Consider the following 24,464-nt stretch of genomic DNA (forward strand, 5'->3'; position numbering starts at 1 on the left):
TTTTAAGGTATGAAGCTTTCTCTGGAGAAGTGGGGATCCGAGTGGGAGAGTTTTGCCATAATAAGCAGCTTTTGAACTCAGAAGAACTCTGAGATGAGTGTCATCATACCTGGCTTTGCTGGCTATTAAATACAACAGAGAATGCCCCCAGAAAAGCTATCAAACATAAAAGAAAGAAAATCCTGCTCCTAAAGGTGCCCACACACAAATTCACCTGTTTCAGGAAGCAAACTATAATCACTAGAAAGAAAAGTGCACAGTCCTTTGGGGAAAAGAGACTCACTCAAGAGGCTCTAGGTGCATCTCAGCAAGGCAGGAGGTGGCTGGGACCACCGCCCCAGAGACTGAGACATTGGTAGCAGCTATTATTGTGATCTAGTACAGGCATGCTGACACAGACACTGGCAGACACTATTGGAGTTCTTACCCTGAGCTGTTAGTGCAGGTGTCTGCTGCACCCAGTAGAGCACCTATTTAATCCAGCTCAGCTAGGGCAGGCAGCCCACCCTAGGGACTGGCCCCACCCAACAGCAAGCCCTCAGGCCACTTGTGGGCCTGCATAGGCAGGGTGTGTGGGACCTCTACAGTGGGGTGAGTGGGTCTGCTTCAGTGGGCAGGGCTTGTACACAGGGCATGACTGCATTGACAGAGCATGTAGGCCTGTGGAAGGTGGGCCTTGTCAGCTGTGGCAGACTTGTGCTTCTCAAACAGCCACATAGGGGATTGGCCCCACATTTCAATGCCTGAAACAATTGTGTGCTGCCACGCCTGAGGCCAGCTCCACTCAGCTGCACTACTGAGAGAGTTGACAACACCCTTACAGGCCAAGGCCTACAGCAATTGTAAGCCCCTGAGTCTAGCAACCAGTCATGCAGGGGGCCTACTCACTTAACAGAAAGAGTGCAACAGGAATGTGCTATTAGATCTTGCAGCCAACTATGCTGGGACTCCCCCTGCCCAATAAAGTGACCAAAGGGATGGTAACAGCTGCACGCAGCTGAGCATTACAACCAGCTGGCCAGGGAGACAGCCTAGCCTCCCCGTGTGCCTACAGCAAGAGCAACCCTGCCACAACAGAAGGACACAAGTAGCCCACACAGGGGACACTCCTGGAACATTTGGAACTGGTAACAAGAGGGAAGCACAATGCTGGGCCTCATAAGGCATCTTTTACATAAGGCCAATTCTCCAAGATCAGGAGATGTAGCTGATATACCTAATACATAGACATAAGCACAGAGAATGAGGAAAAATGAAGAGACAAAGGGATATGTTCCAAATAAGGGAACAAGAAAATCCTCCAATAAAGGAACTAAATGAAACAAAGATAAACAATCTACCTGATAAACAGTAGAAGTTAAGAGTCACAAGGATGCTCACGAGCTTGGGAGAAGAATGGATGAATACAGTGAGAACTTTAACAAAGAATTGGAAAATATAAAAAAGAACCAATCAGAACTGAAGAATACAATAATGGAAATGAAAAATTCACTAGAAGGAATCAATAGCAAAGTAGATGATACAGAAGAAAGGATCAGTGACTTGGACCAAAGACTAGAGGAAATGACCCAAGTTGAACAGAAAAAGAAAAAAGAATTAAAAAGAACAAGGACAATCTAAGGGACCTCTCGGACAACATCAAGTGCACTAACATCAGGATTATAGGTGTCCCAGAAGGAGAAGAGAGAGACAAAGGGGCAGAAAAGCTATTTGAAGAAATAATATCTGAAAACTTTCCTAACCTAAGGAAGGAAACAGACATCCAAATACAGGAAGCACAGAGAGCATCAAAAAAGATAAACCCAAATAGGCCTACACCAAGACACATTATAATTGAAATGTCCAAAATTAAAGATAAAGAGAGAATTCTAAAAGCTGCAAGAGAAAGGTAACAAGTTACATACAAAGGAAACCCTGTAAGATGATCAGCTGACTTCTCAGCAGAAACCTTACAGGCTAGAAGGGAGTGGCATGATATATTAAAGTGCTGAAAAGAAAAAACCTACAGCCAAGAATACTCTAGGTTATAATTCAGAATGGAAAGAGAGATAAAGAGTTTTCCAGACAAGCAAAAACTAAAGGAGTTTATCCCCAAGAAACTAGTCTTACAAAAAATGCTAAAGGGACTTATTTTAAGTAGAAAAGAAAAGCCCACAAATAGGAAGAAGAAAATTATCCAAAAAAACCCCACACAAACAAAACAATAAAATTGCCAATAAAAGTAAATATACGGTACAGGTAGCAAATCAACCACCTATGAAGGTAATATGAAGGTCAAAATACAAAGGTACTAAAATTATCTATTTCCATGATAAGAGGGTAACGGACACACATGGACAAAAAACAGGTTAAATCTGATATCAAAGACATAAAATGTGGGAGGACGGGAATAAAAGAGTAGAGCTTTTAGCAAGAGGTCAAACTAAAAATAACTTAATACAGATTGCTATATATGTAAGTTATTATCATATGGACCTCATGGTAATCACAAACCAGAAACCCATAAGAAATACACAAAAAATTAAGAGAAAGGAAACCAAACATAATACTAAAGAAAGCCATCAAACCACAAGGGAAGAGAGCAAAAGAAGAAGAAAGGAACAGAGAAGAACTACTAAAACACCCAGAAAAAAAGTAACAAAATGGCAATAAGTACATAGTTACCAAGAGCTACTTTAAATATCAGTGGACTAAATGATCCAATCAAAAGACATAGGGTGGCTGAGTGGATAAAAAAACAAGACCCATATATATGCTGCACACAAGAGACACTTCACACCTAAAGACCCTCACAAACTGAAAGTGAAGGTATGGAAAAAGATGCTCCATGCAAATGGTGAATAAAAGAAAGTGAGGATAGCAATACTTAGACAAAATAGACTTTAAAAGAAAAACTGCAACAAGAGACAAAGAAGGGCACTACATAATGATAAACGGAACAATCCAACAAGAGGATATAACACTTGTAAATACCTATGCACCCAACATAGGAGCATTTAAATATATAAAGCAATTATTAACAGATATAGAAGGAGAAATAGACACGATAACAGTAGAGAACTTTAACACTCCACTTACACCAACGGATAGATATCCAAACAGAAGATCAATAAGGAAACATTGGCCTTAAATGACACATTACACCAGATGGACTTAGTAGACATATATGGAATATTCCATTCAAAAACCTCAGAATACAAATTCTTTTCAAATGCACATGGAACATTCTCCAGGATAGATCACATAAGACGCCACAAAACAAGTCTAAGTAAATTTAAGATTAAATAATACCAGGCATCTTTTCTGACCACAATGGTATGAAACTAGAAATCAACTACAGGAAGAAAATAAGAAAAGCCACAAATATGTGGAGATTAAACAAAATGCTACTAAACAACTATTAGGTCAACAAAGAAGTCAAAGGAGAAATCAAAAAATACCTGGAGACAAATGAAAATGAAAATATGACATGCCAAAATTTATGAGATGCAGCAGAGGGAAGTTTATAGCAATAGAGGCCTACCTCAACAAACAAGAAAAATCTCAAATAAACAATCTAATGGTGTATGTAAAGGAACTGGAAAAAGAAGAACAAACAAAGCCCAAAATCAGTAGAAGGAAGGAAATAAAAAAATCAGAACAGAAATAAATGAAATAGAGACTAAAAAACATGAGAAAAAAATCAATGAAACTAAAAGCGGCTTCTTTGAAAATAAACAAAATTGACAAACCTTTAGCCAGACTCACCAATAAAAAAAGAGATAAGTCTCAAAGAAATAAAATCAGAAATGAAAGAGGATAAATTACAATGGACACTCAGAAATACAAAAGATTATAAGAGAATACTACAAAAAGCTATATGCCAACAAACTAGATAATCTAGAAGAAATGGATAAATTCTTAGCATCAGACAACCTTCCAAAACTGAATCAAGAAGAAACAGAGAATCTGAATAGATCAATCACCAGCAAGGAGATTGAAACAGTAATCGAAAACCTCCCCAAAAATAAAAATCCAGGACCAGATGGTTTCCCTGGTGAATTCTACCAAACATTCAACAAAGACTTAATATCTGTCTTCCTCAAACTCTTCCAAAAAAATTGAAGAGAAGGGAAAACTTCCTCACTCATTCTAAGAGGCCAACATTTCCCTGATACCAAAACCAGACAAGGACAACGCAAAAAAAGAAAACTACAGGCTAATATCACTGATGAACACTGATGCAAAAATCCTCAACAAAATGCTAGCAAATTGAATACAACAATACATGAAAAGATCATACATCATGATCAAGTGGGATTTATTCCAGGGATGCAGGGCTCGTTCAACATCTGCAAATCAATCAACGTGACACACCACATTAAAAAAATGAAGAATAAAAATCACATGATCATCTCAATAGATGTGGAGAAAGCATTTGACAAGATACAGCATCCATTTATGATAAAAACTCTGAATAAAATGGTTATAGAAGGAAAATACCCCAACATAATAAAGGCCATAAGTGACAAACCCACAGCTAATATCATACTCAATGGAGAAAAACTAAAAGCTATCACTCTAAGAATAGGAAGCAGACAAGGATGCCTATTTTTCCATTCTTGTTTAACATAGTATTGGAAGTTCTAGTCAGAGCAATTAGGCAGGAAAAAGAAAAGGGATGAAAACTGGAAAGGAAGAAGTGAAACTGTCACTATTTGCAGAAGACATGATTTTATATATAGAAAACCATAAAGAATCCACTGAAAAACTTTTAGAAATAGTAAATGAATACAGTAACATTGCAGGATACAAAATCAATATACAAAAATCAGTTGTGTTTCTATACACTAACAATGAAGTAGGAGAAAGAGAAATTAAGAATACAATCACATTTACAATTGCAACAAAAATAATAAAATACCTAGGAATATATTTAACCAAAGTGGTGAAAGACCTGTACACTGAAAAACTATAAAACATTGTTGAAAGAAATTGAAGAAGACATAAAGAAATGGAAAGACAATCTGTGCTCTTGGATTGGAAGAATTAACATAGTTAAAATGTCCATGCTTCCTAAAGCAATCTACAGATTCAATGCAATCCCTAACAAAGCTCCAACTATATTTTTCACAGAAATAGAACAAAGAATCCTAAAATGTATACAGAACAACAAAAGACTCCAAATAGCCAAAGGAATCTTGAGAAAAAGGAACAAAGCTAGAGGCATCACACTCCTTGATTTCAAAATATACTTGAAAGCTATAGAACTCAAAATAGCATGGTACTGACACAAAAACGCACACACATCAATGGAATAGAACCAAGAGCCCAGAAATAAACCCACACATCTATGGACAGTTAATTTTCAGGTGTACATCATTATATTTTGATTTCTTCATAGATTACATTGTGTTCACCACCCAAAGACTAATTACCATCCATCACCACACACATGTGCCCAGTCACCCCTTCTGCCCTCCTCCCTCCCCCCCTTCTTCTCTGATAACCACCAATCTAATCTCTGTATCTATGTATTTGGTGGTGGTTGTTTTTATCTTTTATTTATGAGTGAGATCATACAGTACTTGACTTAAAATACGTAGGTTATGGCTAAAACTGCTCTTAGAGGGAAATTTACAGCACTTCCCTGGTATATGTTATACTTGAAGTGTTTTACTTAAAAAAAATGAATAGGAATGTACTTTTCTAGCACTATCTAGTAGATCCCAAGATGGGTATTTAGGAGTCCTGGATTACAATCCCAGTTCTAAACTAATGCTGAGTAATTGTCAAAGTAGATGCTAAAGGACAAGCATCTTGGTGTAGTGAGAGAGTGCAGGACTGGGCATCATGAGTGTCTAGTTCCAGTGCCAGGCCCCTCTTTTAATTAGCTATATCAGTTTGTTGAATCAAATAATCTGTTAGGAGGTAAAGCCTGGGACGTTTTGAGCTAATTTCGCTTGCAGATATTTATCGGGATATCAGAATAATTTTTTAAAATTTGATTTTGAGTACCTTTAGATTATGCACATATATCAGCAAACTACAGTCCCTACCACACTCTGTTATATAACAGCTCTGTTGCTAAAGACATGGTTTCCTAGCATGTGAATGCATTTGAATTTGCAACCTCCAGGCCATGTGATTTCTAAGGTCTTCTCTGGTTTTAATATTCTTTGTTTCCATGACTTGCATGCAATATTTTGGACAACCTTCTACTAAAAATTATTCATTGTTTATTTGAAATACAAATTCAACCAAGTGTGCCATGGTTTTATTTGCTAACTCTGGCACTTCTACCATCAATGCCTGTGACTTTGCAAGATTCCACAATAATAATCTGCTCAGGAGGGACTGTTTCGAAGTTTGATATACTCTCTGGTAGACTGTTTGCAAAAACAGCCATAATTATTCCTTCCCTGTAGCCATACTATTTTGCAATATAACTTTGCAGCTCCTCCCATCAAGGGGTGGAGTCTATTTCCTCATTCTTTGACTATGATGAAACAGAACAAACCATACCAACTGAACCTCCTAGATGAGCCAGCTCCCAATTAATCTGGCAGATGGCTTCAGATGCATGAATGAGCCCAGCCAAGAACAGAACTGCCCAGCTGAGCCCAGACCAAATTGTCAGCTTGTAGACTGGTGAGCTAAATAAATGGTTATTACCTGAAGCCACTAAGGTTTGGGGTGGTTTGCTATATAGCAAAAGTTACCTGATATAGAACCAATTCTCAAATCCTAATAAAGGAGATGTGATAGTACTCTTTCTTTTAATGTTGTTGACATACAGCCTCAAAGATTTATGAAGCTGATACTCTAGCTCTCTCATATTGTACAATATTCAGCAAAAGTCACGCATGGTATTAGCCTGTTTCTTTTCAGACCGATCTAAACACAAATGCCCAGATCTCACTTCACAAATTACCTCAGGTGAAGGTGGTGTTAAGAACCCTAAGTTTGAGTCCTGGTTCTCATCCCAAATTTGCCTGTCTACCCTCATCTTTATGAGGGAGTCACTACAGATGGGTTCCAAGTCTTTTTCTGAGATGGAACTACTTCTCATTTTCCCAGACCTTTGTGATCACTTAGGCAGATGTTGAGGATATGCTGGAAGTAAAGCCCCTAAGCAGGATGGCCAAGTAAGTTGAGGCTATTATGGTGTCTAGTTGGGAAAACTATCAATTAAAGCTTTATTATTTTGCTTTGGGATCACTACTTTAAAGCCCTTCCATGGCTGTCTATTCCATATAGGGAGGATATGCAAATTCCCTAACATGTAGATGGGGCTCTCGGGGATCTGGTTTCCATCTGACTATCCAGGGTCATCTCCCACCACTTCCCGAGATGGATCCGAATCAGAAGCTTCTATGCACCATTACAGATCTTTCCAGCCTTGCCTGTCTTTTATTCTAATCACCATTACTACAACTAGTTCTACACAGTCTTTAACCAGCTTCAGTTAGGTGCAACTTGATATATGTCTTGTCTTGGGCTCATGCCAAGTGCCTATTCCCTCCTGTTTTTGATGCTGAGTCTTCTCCATTCATTCCTGGTTTGGGCCTCTGCAGAACCACTCAGCAGCCATACAAACACAACCCAGAAATGAGGGAGGAGTGGGTAGTCAATGCTGAATGGGCACATATCTTTGGCCAATGAAGGATGGGAACCTATGCACAAACGCTTCTCCTCTTCTCCATGTGGATGATGGCCATGAGACATATTTCAACATGGCTTCTCAGATGTTCCTACAAGATCAAGCAACAAGTTGGACACAGCAATGGCCAAGTCAGTGACACATCCTTGTATCAGCTCTCCCTCTTTTCTTGTTTTGCTGCCTGTGTCCCACACTTCTGATCCTGGGGATCACATCTCCAAATACACAACCTGCTTACAAGACTCTATCCTAGTCTTCACTTTCTTGGGAATCCCGGCTCATGGTATCCTACAGGCCAGTCAAGTAGAATCACTCACAGTTCCCTGAAGCTGCCATACTGCTCAACGGCTCCATATTTTGTACCTGTCATTCCTTCGTCCTCAAATGCTTCCTCACTCCCTGCCATTCTTCTTGGTGAACTCCCACTCATCCTTCAAGATGCTTCCAAGGAGAGCTAGCTGCTCCTTTCTGTGTGGTTCCATCATCTCTAGGACTTAACACTTATTACTTTCCTTATAATTCTGGGGCAATTATTTGGTGTACAATGCACAGTAGGTACTCAGGAAATGTGGAATAAATCAAGATCTTAGGGACCCTGCACTATATAACACTGATGACTGCTCCCAGTTCTAAGATGTTTCATCTTATATGCATGAAGCTTCTAACACTGGTGGCTTTAACCAATAAACAAATGTTTTAATGGGGCCTTTACTTATCTATGCTTTAATTTTTGAATAGGTGATCCTTGCCATATTGTGATCTGAGAGCCAAGACATCAGCGCACATACAGCTCAAGCCATGAGAGGCCAGGGGAACAGGAAGCTACTCTTTGAGGTTGAGGAAACATAAGTGTGCCAGATGCAGCCCGGGAGTTGAACTTACAGCATTGGCTCTCTGAAACTAGAGAGAGCTCAGAAAAAATGTAGATCCTTTCTGCTGGATGCATTTCTATGGGTGTCTAAAAATACCATCAGTTTGAACATATCCTTTCCAAGAGAAGACACTCCTCTTTGGTGCGAAGAGTGTTAGGGGTGAGATTATGCTGTTATGTGAAGAACTGTGATTTTTCACATATAAGCTGTCACAAGCCATGTGTGACATAACTGTTCCAGGTCATGTGTGGTTTCTTAGTATCACACAGGCTGGGAAACTCTGGTGAGGCAACGTGGACAGAATATGGCCATGAGAGCCTGACATTGCTGAGATCCAGTCCTTGCTATACCTGTTACTACTGTGTGGCTCTGGAAAGGCACTTAACTTCACTGAGCTCCAGTTTTCTCATCTGAACATGCCACTTTCACTTACTTTACAGGTTGTGGTAAGGATGTGTTTATGGACTGAATGTTTGTGTTCCCTCAAAATGTATATGTTGAAATTCTAACCCCGAAGGTGATGGTATTAGGAGGTGGGGCCTTTGGGAGGTGATTAGGTCATGAGGGCTGAACTCTCATAAATGGGATTAGTACCCTTTTAAATGAGAACCCAGAGAACTCCCTTTGCCCCTTCTGCCATGTGAAGACACAGAGAGAAGACTGCCGTCTATGAACCAGGAAGCAGGCTCTCACCAGACACCGATTCTACTGGTGCCTTGATCTTGAACTTTGAAGCCTCCAGAACTGTGAGCAATGTTAGTTGTTTAAGCCACCCAGTCTTTGGTATTTTTATTATAGCAGCTCAAACTAAGACAGGTTGTAAAGGTCCCAGCACAGTGCCTGCACGTGGTAAATGTTCCATAACTGATCAATAGCTATTATTATTTCCCCAGTAAAACAATTGTTAAAGTAATTTTAAGAACAGAACTGAAACATCTTCAGCCAATGCTATATCTGTAGGTACCCTGGGCACAGAATAGCAAAATTTGCTGCCTTATCTGCATTCTTGTGCGTAGGAACATGAAGACACAACCTATAAAAGATTTTTTTTAGTTAGAAAATTGAAGAATGTCTTGAGAACTTTTCAAAAATTTGTTTTGAAACAAAGAATGGAGAAGAAGGCAGACCCTAGAAGCAATTTACTGAAAAAAAATCAGAAGTCTCTGTGTTGTGCACCAGACAATTTCATTTAATGTATTTGCCTGGAATAAATATTGAGCACACTGACTTGTGGCATTATAATTTTTGCTATGAAGTTTTACCCCAGCCAGCTTCAAAGTTTTCAAAGAGACAAAGCAAAACACAATCATATAGTTTTCTTTAAACAAAGTCATACCAAGTTAACTAATGTGTGCTCCAATAAACCAGGAAATATGCAAATAAAAGAGCAAAATTATGAGCAATGGAATATTTGCTGCATGTGCTTTTGTTAGATTTTCACAGATTTTGTGTGTACGGGGAGGAGGCAGACTAGGGCCTACAAGTTCAAGTTATTTTAGCATAAAGATGTGAGGAGCAGGACAAAGGTTAGCTGGTCAGCCATCTTATGTAACAGGAGTTTACCCTGCTCCTTCCGTGGTTAGCACTCTGCCTAACTCCAGGGAGGGATTCTGTTACGGGTTGAATTGTGTCCTTCCCAAATTCATGTTAAAGCTCTCACCCCAGTAGCTCAGAGTGTGACTGTGTTTGGAGGCAGGGCCTTTAAAGAGGTGATTAAGTTCAAATGCGGTTAGGGTGGGCTCTAATCCAATATGACTGGTGTCCTTAAAAGAAGAGATGAAGGGCCGGTCCAGTGGCACAGTGGTTAAGTTCACATGTTCTGCTTCAGTGGCCCGGGGTTCGCCGGTTCGGATCCCAGGTGCAGACCTATGCACTGCTTGTCAAGCCATGCTGTGGGAGGCATCCCACATATAAATTAGAGGAAGATGGGCACAGATGTTAGCTCAGGGCCAGTCTTCCTCAGCAGAAAGAGGAGGATTGGCGGCAGATGTTAGTTCAGGGCTAATCTTCCTCAAAAACAAAAAAAAGGAAGAGATTAAGACACAGACAACACAGACTGAGGGACAGACCACGTGAAGACACAGAGAGAAGGTGGCCATCTGCAAGCCAAGCAGAGAAGCCTCAGAGTAAAATCAATCCTGTTGACACCTTGATCTTGAACCTCTGGTCTCCAGAACTCTGAGAAAATAAATTTCCGTTGCTTAAGCTGCCCAGCCTGTGGTATTTTGTCATGGCAAATTCTGTGCCATGGCCTAGCAAACTAATACTGAGTCCAAAGGCATGCCCCTCAAGTTATTTATAAGCTAGTGGAGAAGATTAAATGGATATGAACATAGAAAGATGAAGTAGACTAGACTGGCATGGGAGTGACAGAGGTAGCAGCAATGGCCACTGCCACCGATGATAAGAAAGCCAAGGAAGGAGAGATCATGGAGGGGAAGGGACATTTTTGTTGAGTCTCTACTTCCTACAACTGCTGTGACAGTGGCATCAATATAATATCTTCATAATTACTGGCCACTCCTTTCAGTCTCCTTCGCTGGTTCTTCCTCTTCTCTCTGACCTCTTAACTTTGGAGTGCCCCAAGGCTCAGCCCTTCATCCACTTCTGGGTCTACAAGCACTCCCTTGAAGATCTCATCCAGTCACAATGGTTTAAATACACTCCATATGCCAACAACTTTCAGCTAAGCATCTTTCCTGAACTCCAGACTTCCTACTTGACACCTCCACTTCAATATCTACTAGGTATTTCAAATCAAACATATTTAAAACCGAGTTCCTGATCTTCCCAACAAACCTATGCACTCAATCTTTTCTATTTAGTTGTTGACAGCTCCATTTTTCAGTTGCTCAGGTCAAAATCATTGAAATCATCCTTGACTCCTCTCTTTCTTTTATACCCATATCTAATCCATCAAGAAATGCTGTAGGATCCACTTTCAAAATATATCTAGAATTTGACCACTTCTCTCTACCTCCATTGGTACTATCCTGATCCTATCCACTGCCATTGGTAGATCCACCATCATTGTAAATTCACCATCATAGGTCACCGGGATTATTTGCATTATCCTCCTATCTGGGCTCTCTGATTTCACTCTTGCTGCACTTCCACCCCCAGGGTTTTCTCAACACAGCAGTCAGAGTGATCCTTTCAAAGCCAGGTTAGATCACTTCTCTCCTAAACTCAACACTCTCCAGTGTCCTCCATTCAGGTAAAGTAAAATCCAAAGTCCTTCTAATTAACTACAAGGTCCTCCAGGGTCTGGCCTACCATTATTTCTCTGATTTCTCTAGAGAGAGCTAGAGTACTGTCTCTCTGGCTGACTCTGCTTGGCTAAACCAGCTTTCTGGCCATTCCCGGGACACATTGAACATGCTTCTACTTGAAGAGCTTTGCCCTGGCTGTTTCCTCCACTTGGAACACTTTCCAGATATACCCTTGGCTAGCTACCTCAGCTCCTTCAAGGTTACCTTCTCAATGAGTTCTACTGTGACTCTCCTATTCAGATTAGCTAACTTCCCCCATCCTCCTCCCAATTCCGAAGCGCCCTTGGCCCACTCCATTTTTTTCTGCAGCAATTATCACCTTTTAACATACTACATAATTTATAACTAAGTGTAGCGTTTATTATCTGTCTCCAACTACTAAAATAGAAGTTCCACGAGGGCGAATAATTGTTTTGTCTGTTTTGTTTATCTGTCTTTCCCAAGTACCTAAATGGTGGCTGGCATGCAGTAGGCAGTGAGTAAATATTTGTTGAATGAAGGAACAGATGAATAATAGGCCATTAATTGAGTACTTATTATATACCAGGTTCTATACTATGTTCCATATATCACCTCATTTAAATGTCACCAAAATCTATAAAATAGCTATTAATTATTCCTACTATACAAATAAGGAAAATGAGATTGAGAGAAGTTGAAAAGTCAACCTGAGACTCAAATTAGGCAGTCTAATCCCAAAGCTCTCAGTTTTTAAACTCAACCGTCCTTTGAAGTAGGTAAAAGGTAAGCAGCTATAATTATTCTCATTTTCTGGATGACATAACTGAGACTTGGAGATTTTAAGTAACTTTCTCAAGGTCTCATACCTAGTGAGTGGGGAATCTTGACTCCAAAATTCACGGATCTGTTGTAACCCCGGCCCGGTGACCCTCCTTGCCCTTTTCAGAGACTCCCTCCACTGCTTACTATTTTTGCTTTGCCTGCTGTTCCATGTTCAAGACATTCCACAGCCTGTTACCCAGAAAATTCCCCTGTGGTAGACCACCACAGCATAGCCCTCTTTGAGGGTACCTCTTCTCAGCTCTGTTATTGCTAGCCCTCTTGGTGTCCCCGAGAAATGGAGGAAAAGCTATCAATCCTCTCCCCAGAAAAATGTACCTACATACAACATCATGATTAAAATGGACTCCAGCAAAAGCTGATTCATTCTTGACTGTTCTCTATTCCTCTTGTAATAAAAGGGTACCTCCCCACTATCCCATTTTCTAGGAGTCTTGCTAAATAAATGGTTAGTTATTCTTACATGCATCAGTGAAGGCTTATAGATTCATTTATTCATTCCATAGACATTTTGGAGGATCTATAGTGTACAAGGTACAATATTAAGCCCTGTGGGGATTCAAAAGCAAGTTTGATAGTACCTTGCCCTCAAGGCATTGCCAATCAGAGCCAATGAGACTCAATTTTTGTATTTTTGTTTGAGTTATCTCTTTCCACTAGACTTAGTATTAAAAGGCGTAGCTGCTGCAGTCATACTGCTACCATGAGAGGAGAGCCTGTTTAAGATTGGAGCCAACCCAGAAAAATCAGAGCAGAGAGGCGGACAGAGAGAGAGAATCTAAGACTCGCTCCCGGTGACATAGTTGTATCCCCTGCATCAAGTTGTGCCTGAAGTTAGCCCTAAAATGGATTTTGTCTGTTAGAAAGGACGACAAACTATTCCCAACCAAAACAGTCTTAACATATACAAGTCTTTCTCATTATCTTTTTAACTTCCTGGTCTTCCAGATACAGCCTCATATACTCTTAGAGCTCCATTAGAATCTTCTACTTAGTGCTGGCACTAGGAATCTGGTCCACTTTACGATCAATGCTGAATCTCTTCAACATCATCCCTTACTGAAGTAACACTGTCCCAGAATCTGCTGAAGCAGCAGGAAGGAAAGAGAGGTCAGTGGGAGGACCAAGCTGCACATCTTCTTCTTAGTCAGGCAAGAGTGCATTAGTATCGGAGGCCAGATGGATACCCACTGGGAGGGTAGCTGGAACCAAGTGTCCTTGAAAGGACTCAAGCCAAGATTGACAGGTGGAACCCAGGCAGAAAATCTAGGTAGGTTGTACCTCTGAAGAGTTAAGTGCTAAGGGAAGAACAGGAGGTCACAGGATATTAGCCAGAGAGTACATTGCCAGAAATGGTAAAATGCAGCAGTTCCCAAAAAAGTCAATATTTAGATATCTGTCATAACAGAGGACATTCAGTAGCCAAGAGAGAATTGAAAATAGCACCAAATATTTTAAAAGTTCCTTTCTTTTCATCCCTCGTCCATTCACCCTGACTAAAAGATCATGAAAATGAAGGGTAAGGGAGAGAGTGAAACAAAACAAACGAAAGAACAGAGTTTCCCCAAAGCTCTGAGTTAGGCCCAAGCTGAGGGAAAGAGAGATGATTTGATTGAATGAGAAACTGAAGTTTTGATCTGAATTGGCCTTTTTAACATCCATGAATACGTGACTGCTCTCATACCTCAACAGGACTGGGAAGCTATGGGATCGGCCAGGGGCTGGAGATGGGAGAATCCTTTAGGGTGAGTTTGAAGAGAGTGTTGGAAAGAAAAAATAAAGCTATTTCTGATTGCACCCTACCAAGTTTAGCCAACTAGAAAACAGGTTAGGCTGTAGGTTGCTCTGTGGTGTTATTCCATAGACCTGTCTTGAGGTAGGCCACAAGAGACAGTACTATTCAAGTTACCTCTGCACTTACTATCATAATGCCTTCTCTCTAAGGGCCCTTTAGGAAGTATCTCTCTGAGCCTAGCATCAGGGGTAGTTCTGCTTCTTTGGACCAAATACTGTGCTTCTATCCAACTGGCACACTAAGTGAAACTGAGTGTCGGTGAGAAAGGCCTGTTCCGCAGGGAGTAATTTATCACTGACGCTGTTTACAATTGCTGACACAATTGTAATGAGATGTGGTGATAATGAGAAGGAGATCAACTTTTAGTCTGTTTTATTGTAGTTTATACATTTTCTACAGAAAATGTACCCCATTATTTCCTATACCCCTTGGTGGACTGCTTCACCTGTTTTTATCCTAAGGACACTATGACTCGTATTTTGCAGGTGAGTTTTCCATCTTTGTTTCAGCTCCTGGAAAGCATAGAGTCAAACTTGTACATCTCCTCCCCTGTCTGCCAGCACATTTTCTATACTACGCTCAGTCCTGGCTCCAGTTTAGATCACCACATTTCTTTTTCTTCACTTTTGTCCCTTTGTCTTTTATTTTTAACCTACTTCTAATTAAATTATCTTTGTGTGCATATCTTTATAAGCCCATTTAAATCCTCTTTGCCGCAACATACATAAGCTATGCAATAAACAGAAAGAATAATTTTAAGTGCACATATTGAATTATCTATCCCATGTGTGAGGAATCACATGTGTAGTTCATTCTAGACACAAGACATAAATTTGCACATTTCAAAATGCAATAAACAATCCCTAGAATGTTATTTTAGAAGGTTTCCATAGGAAACAGCACCATGTGGCATAACTCACCTACCCCAGTAGTGTGATCTCCCTTGGGTCCTGTGTAGGAGGTGGGAGTTTCTCCCCTCCTCCTGTGCCAGCTGCTCCGGTTTCTTCTCTCCTGAGTAAACGCACATTCATCTTGTTCAAAAGTACACTCTCCAGGTGGAGGTGGCAGTCTCTCTGTAAGGAAACAGGAGGAGTTGCAATTTCCAAGGCACTTTCAATGAATATGTATCCATGGCTCGTTGGCAGCCCACTCGGCATGTATGAGCGTCATCTGGCCATATGCCATGCACATGGAGAGGCAGTCCCCTCCCTGGCAGCCCACCTATGCCAAGCTCTGGCCTCCAGCCAGACTCTGGACTCCACCATGGGTCCTGCCACAGAGGCAGAGAACAATCAGATATCTAGATCCAAAAGTATTGGGATATTTTCAGAAAGAAGCCTTCTCTGACTCGTGAATGTATTTGTGTTCACAAGCTTACAAAGCTCTGAAAATTGAAGGTATATTGTCTTTATAGAAATATGGAAAATAATAAAATTGCATAACGCAGGAGCTTTCTTCAGAAATCCTGGATGAGCGAAGGGAATCCTCAGAACAACACTATAGTTGTTTGGAGGAAGGGGAGAAGAGGGGAGAACTAAATGTGCTTCTGGAGATAGAGCTTAAATGTGTGCAGCAAATTACTTCATTTTTCTGTGCCTCAAGATTCTTATCTGTAACGCGGGAATATTAATGGTATCCACCCCATGGGGTTATGAGGACTAAATGAGACGTGTACGGAAAGTATTTAGAACACAAAGTTCTCAATATATATTAGAACTTGGTATTTTGCTACCTGGAGGCTTAATTTCCATTTCCAAAAAAAGAGAATGTTTATATCTTTGGATGCTATCTTCGATAACTTGGTACTCATTATTATTAGAAAGGTGCCACTCTAAACTTACTGGGGACTTCTTTGGCTGAACTTGGTTGTATCTCCCTACATTTAGAGTCTTAGCAAATTTCTCTAATAAACAGCCTGTCATTTACCTGTCTTGCATGACAGTTAGTTTACTTTGTTTTATTTTACATAGAGTACAAGCTCATGAAGCCTCATTCTCTTTCTATGCCTTGAGAGTAGAGATTTTTATCTCGTTCTTCTTTGTGTTGTCCTTGCAGTGCCTCACGAATCAAGGGACTGAAAACAAATTGTCTTTTAATTAAATAAACATGGAGATTATTCTCCAGTGCCAGATTGATATCACAGTTGGCCTCTTAAAGAAAGTGATACCCCATGATTTAGGATGCAGTGGCAATTAGCAGAGAGAGACCAATGATCTGGGTTGAGGTATGCACCATTTTCTCATTACACATAATGTCCAACACACAGCCACCATATTTAATTTGTCACTATTATCAATGCTTGGCCCATTGTTCCACTGTCATTTAACTCACTTAGAAAATATTTATTCTATTACCACTTGAAAATCATATGTTTAGTATAGCGTTTGTATAATAATAGTTTCATTGATATTGCTGGAAAACTTGCACTTGTGTAAGACAACAACAATAACAATAGTAATTATAATAGAAAGTATTTGTTTTTAAAGCACTGTTTTGTGCCAGGTCCTATGCTAGAGAATTTATAGGTATTATGCCCAGTATTTAGGTAGGTATTACTACCTCTCTTATAGATGAGGATACAGGGGTCAAGTCATACGTATAAAGTCACACACTGCATTCGAGTCATCATTTCTAAATTCCAAAACTTACTATACAGCTCTGTAGAGAGACACTTCTGGCAAGAAAAGCAAAGGATAAACTAGCACAGATTAAATGTATGTGATATGTTCTTAGAGAAACAAGGTGTGCCACATACAGCCCAGGGAGACAAGAGAGCTGAAACGATGGCTCTTACCTGGAGACCAGCAGCTTCCCAATTCTACTGTAATGTCATCCAGGGCTACAAGTCCACAGTCCCAAAAACTTTTGCATAGGCTCATGAAAACCACCTGCAATTCAGAAAAGTAAAACTGTGAATTATGTTAACCTAAACTTGGAAGCTCTTACCTGAAATTTACTTAAGCACAATAAACAGGCAGAAGCATACTATAGACACCTCTCCATTGTCCATAAGAACTAGAGATCACAGCAGTGTGAGCAACGGTTAACCATTTAGATATGACCCCAGGATTACTTCTATTATTTTCTTAAGCAGAGTCAGGCTCATAATGATATATTGTGTATACTAATGCTGAAATCAGTTTGCATTCTTTAAAGAATTGAAAGAGGAAAGCGAGAAGTTAACTGGGTGGCAGAGGAAAATCCATCAGGTTTTAAATATTTTCCCCAGATAATTCACAAAGTGCATACAGAGTTGACGGTATTCTAAGCGTTGTTACAAACATTTCCAGTACAAACACTATTGATTTTTTGGAAATAACTTTCTGGCCATGTGCTTCATTCATATTGTGAACAAATTCCCAGTGATTTGCCATCTGGAAACTTGTGTTCCATTTCCAAAGAAAAGATCTATGTCACTGGATGGTAACACTAATAAACGCCCTAAACACAGTCATTTTATCAGGCCAAACATTTTTACTGTTGTATGTGAAGGAAACAAATCCATACCATAAATTATTAAATTCACTGTGCTAGAGAGAGAGGAAAGGCTTAGACTTCTTTCCATTAGGCCAATTTTAAAGTCTCCTTTTCATACACAGGAGGAGCAAAGAGCACTTTTCAAAGCATTTCTATTAGATTTTCACCGTACTTCGCAGTTTCCAAAGCTGCTTCACACGTATAACCTGACGCTTAATGAGCACGAGGTGACTCACTCCGTGTTCAATCCTTGAATATAAATCTCAATTCAAACAAAGACAAAGAGATGTTACAGACATTAAATCCTAAATGATGAATAATGAGAACATTCAATTGCTTCAGGTTCATATTCAGTACGTTATATCTCTAATTTACCCGTGCTATGGGTAGAATCTCTTTGCTCTTTGATGATCAGAGCCAACAGAATATAGAATTCAGTTTAAAAGAAATTTTAAAATCACAAGACAGTTTATCACTATGCAAAATATAAAATGTCTTAAGCCAATATCTTCAGGATAATTACTAATTGTAAAATATGTGGAAGTTTCCTTGGACTGTACTCATATTGCTTTAAATTATAAAAAGGATAGTTTGGAGATGTAACAATAAATAACTATATATATTTACAAGGAACAAGATAAAAAGGAGTGTTTTTTTTTTAACCTCTGTTAATTTTCTCATCTTGTTAAACCATCTTTTTCCAATCTTTTTTTAAACCATCTGTTAATAAATTCTAGAAATTCTAGAGATTATCTGAATACGTACAATATTTTACTTGCAGGATTTATGCCTGGGAACTTATTCCCCATTTGAAAAGCAAAGGTCTATGTCATCAGCCCTGCGTGCAGGTACATTTTATCAGCAATTTTTATTGTTACATGGGAAGGAAGAGTAATCTGCCTCATAACTTAGTGAATTAATTACGCTGCAGAGAGAAAAGTCTTGACTTTCTTTCGTCTGGGCAGCTTTAAAGTCTATTATTCACATGAATAGTGAAAAAAGTACTTTTCCAAAATGAATCTGTGGTAGTGAAATGATTCACCATGTAAACCATTACCCGAATAAGACTCAAACACTTGGTATGTAAATGTATTCTAAGGAGGAGGAATAACATGCTTTCATATGTTTACTACAGCATTATACTATGATGACCATAAAACCAAGCAAGCAAGTAAGCAAACAAATGAAACAACCCAAAGTTTCGAAAATAGAGGAAATAAACAAACTATGGTACCACAATCTAAGAAACAGGCAATCATTAGCTCTAATACCTTGTGAATATTATTTAGTAGTACAGAAATATATTCTTCTCATAATGTTAAGTAAAAAAACCTGGTTATAATAGATACAATAAAAATGAAACAAAATAAGATAAATTATATCCAACTCACCTAAAAATACATAGAAAAAACCTTGAAAATTTACCAAATTCATAACAATTATATTAGGCTCATGAGATTATGGGTAGTAAACAGAATTTCCCCTTATTTTCTAAATATTCTTTAATTTTGTTATATTTAGAATTGAGAAAAAAAGAAAAAGGAATGAAGATATCTGTAACTAAGATGAGGAATAATGAGTTAGTATTTCCTAGATTGACATTGTTTATTATAGTGGCCACGAGGACATGTGGCTATTTAAATTGAGTAAAATTAGAAATTCATTTCTTTAGGATAAATTAGCCATTTGCACTAGCCACATTTCAAGTTCTTAATAGCCACAGATAGCTAGTGGTCAAGTGAATTGGACATAGTAGATATATAACATTACCTTGTTGCAAAAAGTTCCATTGGCTAGAATTTCCTGTCTCTTTTTGGGCATTCCAAACAATCTGTGAACTGCCACAGTGGGTTAAGCGAAATGCTAAAGACATTCCCAACAACAGTAGGCCATTAGATTGTTCCTATCTTAGAACTCTTTCCATACTTAGAATACTAGCCAGACCATATGTTGTTCTGTCTGACAAAAGACCCACAAAGTCAGCCAGCTATAGACTACATTCGAACCATGGCCTCAAACCTCAAATCTGTTTGTCAGTTGTCTCTTGGCATTCCAACACACAAAAGAAACATGATGAGATCAGCTTGTTTGGTCTAACACATTGGATTTTCCACTCTGCTATTAATAATGCTTATATTGTCAGCTTCTATTCTTGTGCCACCATCTTACATTTTGAGGGCTACTTGAGGTGGAGAGGTTATGTTAAGGTAGCTGGTGACTGGGAAAGCTAACGAGGCCTGGTTGACACAGAGCAAAAGGAAAGCCAAACATCTTGGTCTGTCTTAAGAACCCTGCCTGGGTCCAGTTAAGAATGTGACAAGAAGGGAATTGGACATAGTCTAAATTCTTGAGGGGATTAGCCTCTTGTTTATTTATAGATCTTATTTTAAAAGAGAGTTTATTTCACTTTAAGCAGTATTTACAGGCAAGTGGACTATCTCTATAGACTGAAAAAATTCTTAGGCAACTGGAACGTATCTTAGTATCTATTTGAGAGAGGAGGAGATGAGGGGCAAAGTCAAAAACATCCCTCGAAGGTGCTCCTGATTTTATGTAAGTCTCTGAAGAGTGAGGGGCAAATTGGATTTGTGTAAATCAACTTCTTTCAGCGCATTAAAGGGGCCGGTCCTGAGGTACTGGCAATACTTAAAAACTTTTGTTTTGACAGAGAGTATTCATTGTTAAGGAAACTTACCTAGACTAACTTTGGAAACACAAAGAGGCAGTGAATGGAGAGCTATATAAACATATTTGCAAACAAATCATTTTAAACATAGTCAAGTAAGGATCAACAACATCACTTACTTTTTATTGTACTAAAAATAGACTGCGCAGGCTCATTATCTACAGCAGAGTGTTCCAGTCTTAGCACTATTGATACCTTGGGCCGGATAATTCTTTATCATGGGGACTGCCCTGTGCACTGCAGGATATTAAACAGAAACCCTGGTCTCTACCCACTAGATATCAATATCATCCCCAAGTCATGACAATCAAAAAGGTCTCCAGAGATCGCCAAATGTCCCTTGTGAAGGAGAGGCAAAATATCCTCTGGCTGAGAACCACTGGTCAAGGGTGGGAGAAGACTGCCGTGTGGATTATAAAACCCCACTTACTAAATTCCTATTATGTGTAGCGCCTGTGCTAGGCACTTTCCGATTTGTTACCTCATTTTTGGATTCACTGTCAATTTCAACCTATTTGTTCTCCCCAGTCAGAAGAGGACAGTTTCCATTTTAAATGCGGACTAGATCGAGTTAGTTTTCTCTTCCTGTGCACATCCCTGGGTGGTGGTTCTAACAAGCAATGAAATATCCTCCAGCTCTGGAAACAAAAGACAGAGGAGCAAAAAAACAAGGGAGATGGACTAACTCAAGCTGAATAACCATCCCCGAGATGATCAGGGCTTTACTGTTCCAATTTCCTGCTTCAGAAAACTGCAAATTGTCAAAGGCAATCAAATCTCCTCTTTGTTTTCATTTTTCTACCTTTCCAAAAAGAATGATCCACTCCCTCAAAACAACACAATGACAGGCAGCAGATCCTAAAGGTAACTGAGCAAACTTTCCTCATAGCATATAATTTAAACTCTCTTCTAAAGTTTTGTGGGGAGGGGATGGGGCAGGGAGGAGAGCGGGTCTGGATAGAAATCCAGCCATAAGTTGTGTTATCAGAGGGGCCAGGCTGCCCTAAGGCCTGGAAAAGCCCATAAAATTCCTGGTTAAAACACCCAAAAAGAAAAAGTAGAGAAATAAATATGTCAGGACCTATTTTCCAAAATCAAATCAGGTTGGATTTTTAAAAGAATTAGGGTTACTGATTTTAACTTTGTGAACTGTCTTAGTTTAAGGGCTACCCCACACAATGAATAGGATTTTGCTGAGGGAGAGAGGAAACCAATCTGTGCAGGGAACTGTGGTATATGCAACCACAAACCTTTGCTTGCAGTTAAAAAGGATTGTATGAAAGAGCTAAGCTGAACTGACTGATTTTTCACTGTCTTTCAAAGCAGTTTCCATGGCCTGCTGGATAGACAGTTGGCTAGGTTGTTGGGTTAATCCACCATCTAATTTACCAATGGAATAGCCCCACTTTGACCTATAATTAGTATGTGAATGATAGTTTCCATAAATGGCCCTCTATTTTCACATAGAAACATTTCAATCCTATGCCAACAATACCATAAATTACCCATGTTCACAAAATGAACCTAGAAAAGTTCTTGTTATAAGCGGTGGACCTCAACAATTTACCAGAGGGTTTGATTCTGGGTTAAATTTAACTTTTCTTCTGATGAGGTTAAAATCCTTTGAAATCATTTGTGCAGATAAATTTGGATATGGTGACTACAGAGTTGGTGGAATAATTATTCACAAAACTACTATAATCCAGTCAGTGAAATTCCAGAGCCCTTCATTAAGATGCTATTGACGTAATTGCAGGATATACTATATAATGCAATTGCATTCATTTAACTGTTTGATAATAAGTTGTAATAATTTTTAAAATACAAAAACATAAAGCAAAACAAAACAAAAATTCCAATATTAAAACATTTGGCCAAAGGGGTGGAATTTTCACAGATCCCTAAAGACAGGCCGAGTGGAGCTTTATCTAGAAAAATGAATATAAGACTTAAGCATTTTTAGAATCCCAGCCATGTTTTGAGAAATAGTCGCTAAATTGTAAGAGCATGCCTCCTGCACTTACTATATTTGGTCTTCAGCTCTCACAAAAGGCAGAATGACCATGTGTTTTTAAATAAGTCTTTAGCTGACCAACACTTTTTTTTCTTAAAAGACCCATCTGTTTTGTTTTTTCTTTTTTTAAAGACTCATCTGATTTAATTCAACTTTTGGCTTTGACAAGCAACAAAGATTGAGCAGCTTCCAGCCTTTCCCAGCATGAGTCTTTCTGTTCATAGGAGCCTTCCGTTCTGGGGTAAAGGGCACGCTGTGGTAGACTTGCAGATTTACAGCCAAATTTTTTCATTGCTATTTTGGTGGTAAATACCCAGATCTCTCAGCTCGTTGATTTCAGAAATCTGCATTATTTTCAGGTCTTTTGGTCACTGAAAAGGGAGAGGAGATTCCAGAAGAGACCTCACAATCAGTCATTTTTGAGGAAAAGGCCAGGAGACCCTGTGATGTAAGCTCAAGGTCACACAAGAGCCGGCTGCAGCCCCAGGCATGAAACATCACACTGAATCTCTGACAGAGCATATTCCGTTATACCAACCCGCTCATTTTCTCCTTTTTGCTTTAGGTATTTAAAAGTATGATTCTGAGTGGCATGATCTTCAAACTCCCCAATTAATAGAAGTGGACCAAACACATCTTTGACTCATGTTTACAACCAGCTTCCTGTCATTTTGCCTTATGTCTGTTTATAAAGAGTTTTTGGTCCTTTGGCACCAGAACCTCAATCTGACATAAATCACGGCTGAATTTGAGGACCGGTGAATGCTGAAAGCTCTCCTCTCAGTTAGCAACCTCTCCTCCGCACAGCAGCCGCTCCCTCATCTCACTGCATCCTTCTCCTCCTCAGCTGATGACTTTACATCCCACTCCACATGGAGAATTTAGGCCCCTAGGAAAGAATCCTTTCAGCTCTCCACATCCACACCTACACCCTCATCTTTGCACCTTATATTTGCACCCATTCTCACTTTCTTTCCTTTGTTTGGGAGCAAGGCCTGTCTGACTCCAAAGTTCATGCTCTTCTCATTGTGGGACACAGATGCCTAACCCTGCAGAGTTAATATCGAGGATCTAAATGGAAAATAAATTTGAAAAGCCTTTGAAAAAATGAACATCAGACAAGGATAAGATGGTATCATTTTTAGTGTTTTAGAGTCTAATTTCACAGCCTAATAATGAAGATAGAATTATATATAATTATCCCATAAACGTTTCATCATCACTGAAGGAAATTAGGTGTGAATGCCTTCCTATTTTTATTTGCTCTCCTCAGTGGGCAGGTGGTCTGAAAAAAACAATGCCAGGTGGACATACAATGTGGTTTATCTCTGGCCCACCTCCCATAGGGAGGATCCTTGCTCAAACACTTCCCTGATTAATGTAACGTAATGACCAATTTAATTGTCATGTCCAAGGATGGACTATCATAATACGGAGCTGTTATTGGGGTTCACTTGGATGGAGATATAAAAATGTCAGTCCTACCAGAAGACATGCAGAATGCAATCAACAAACAGCAAGAAAAGGAAGAATTTAGTCAAGGCCCTCAAGGCCCACCCCTGCTCTGGATGAACTCCTCCTGGGTCAGGAGAAGACAGCAGACACTCTAGCCATGCCCTGCTAATACGCAAACAGGAACACTGACTTGGCTAGACTCATGTCTGAGACGTAGAGACAGTTGTTGGCCTTATTTTCCTTGATTCCCAAGACAAAGTGTAGATCCTTGACCTGAGGAAGAGCTGTGACTTAAAGCTTACAAAACACTACCCCCTTTTTAGCTATGTCACAACTTATTTAACCAACCCTTACTGATAGCTAATTGAGGAGTTTCCAATCTCTCAATATGACAAACTTTGAGGTGATGAATATTGGTAGCTAAATCTTTGTACATAACCATGTTTATTT

At 39.4% G+C, this 24,464-nt stretch overlaps 1 protein-coding gene across 2 annotated transcripts in view; it reads right to left on the minus strand.

The window, feature by feature from the left end:
- MAMDC2 (MAM domain containing 2) overlaps positions 1-24,464 on the minus strand; it is a 147,865-nt gene that overhangs the window by 19,515 nt on the left and 103,886 nt on the right. Inside the window, exons 10-11 of one of the 2 annotated variants that reach the window (XR_011531709.1) lie at positions 17,177-17,270; positions 15,307-15,455 (exon numbers count right to left, since the gene is read on the minus strand). Coding sequence is in view for 1 of the 2 variants with exons in the window: in XM_070590444.1 (XP_070446545.1) it covers positions 15,303-15,455; positions 17,177-17,270 (247 nt within the window). In the remaining variant the exon portion in view is untranslated. Of the gene's footprint in view, positions 1-15,302; positions 15,456-17,176; positions 17,271-24,464 lie in introns of both variants that reach the window. The other variant, XM_070590444.1, reaches the window with a different exon arrangement.

Source organism: Equus przewalskii, chromosome 22 (genome assembly GCF_037783145.1).
Source record: "Equus przewalskii isolate Varuska chromosome 22, EquPr2, whole genome shotgun sequence".
NCBI lineage: Eukaryota > Metazoa > Chordata > Mammalia > Perissodactyla > Equidae > Equus > Equus przewalskii.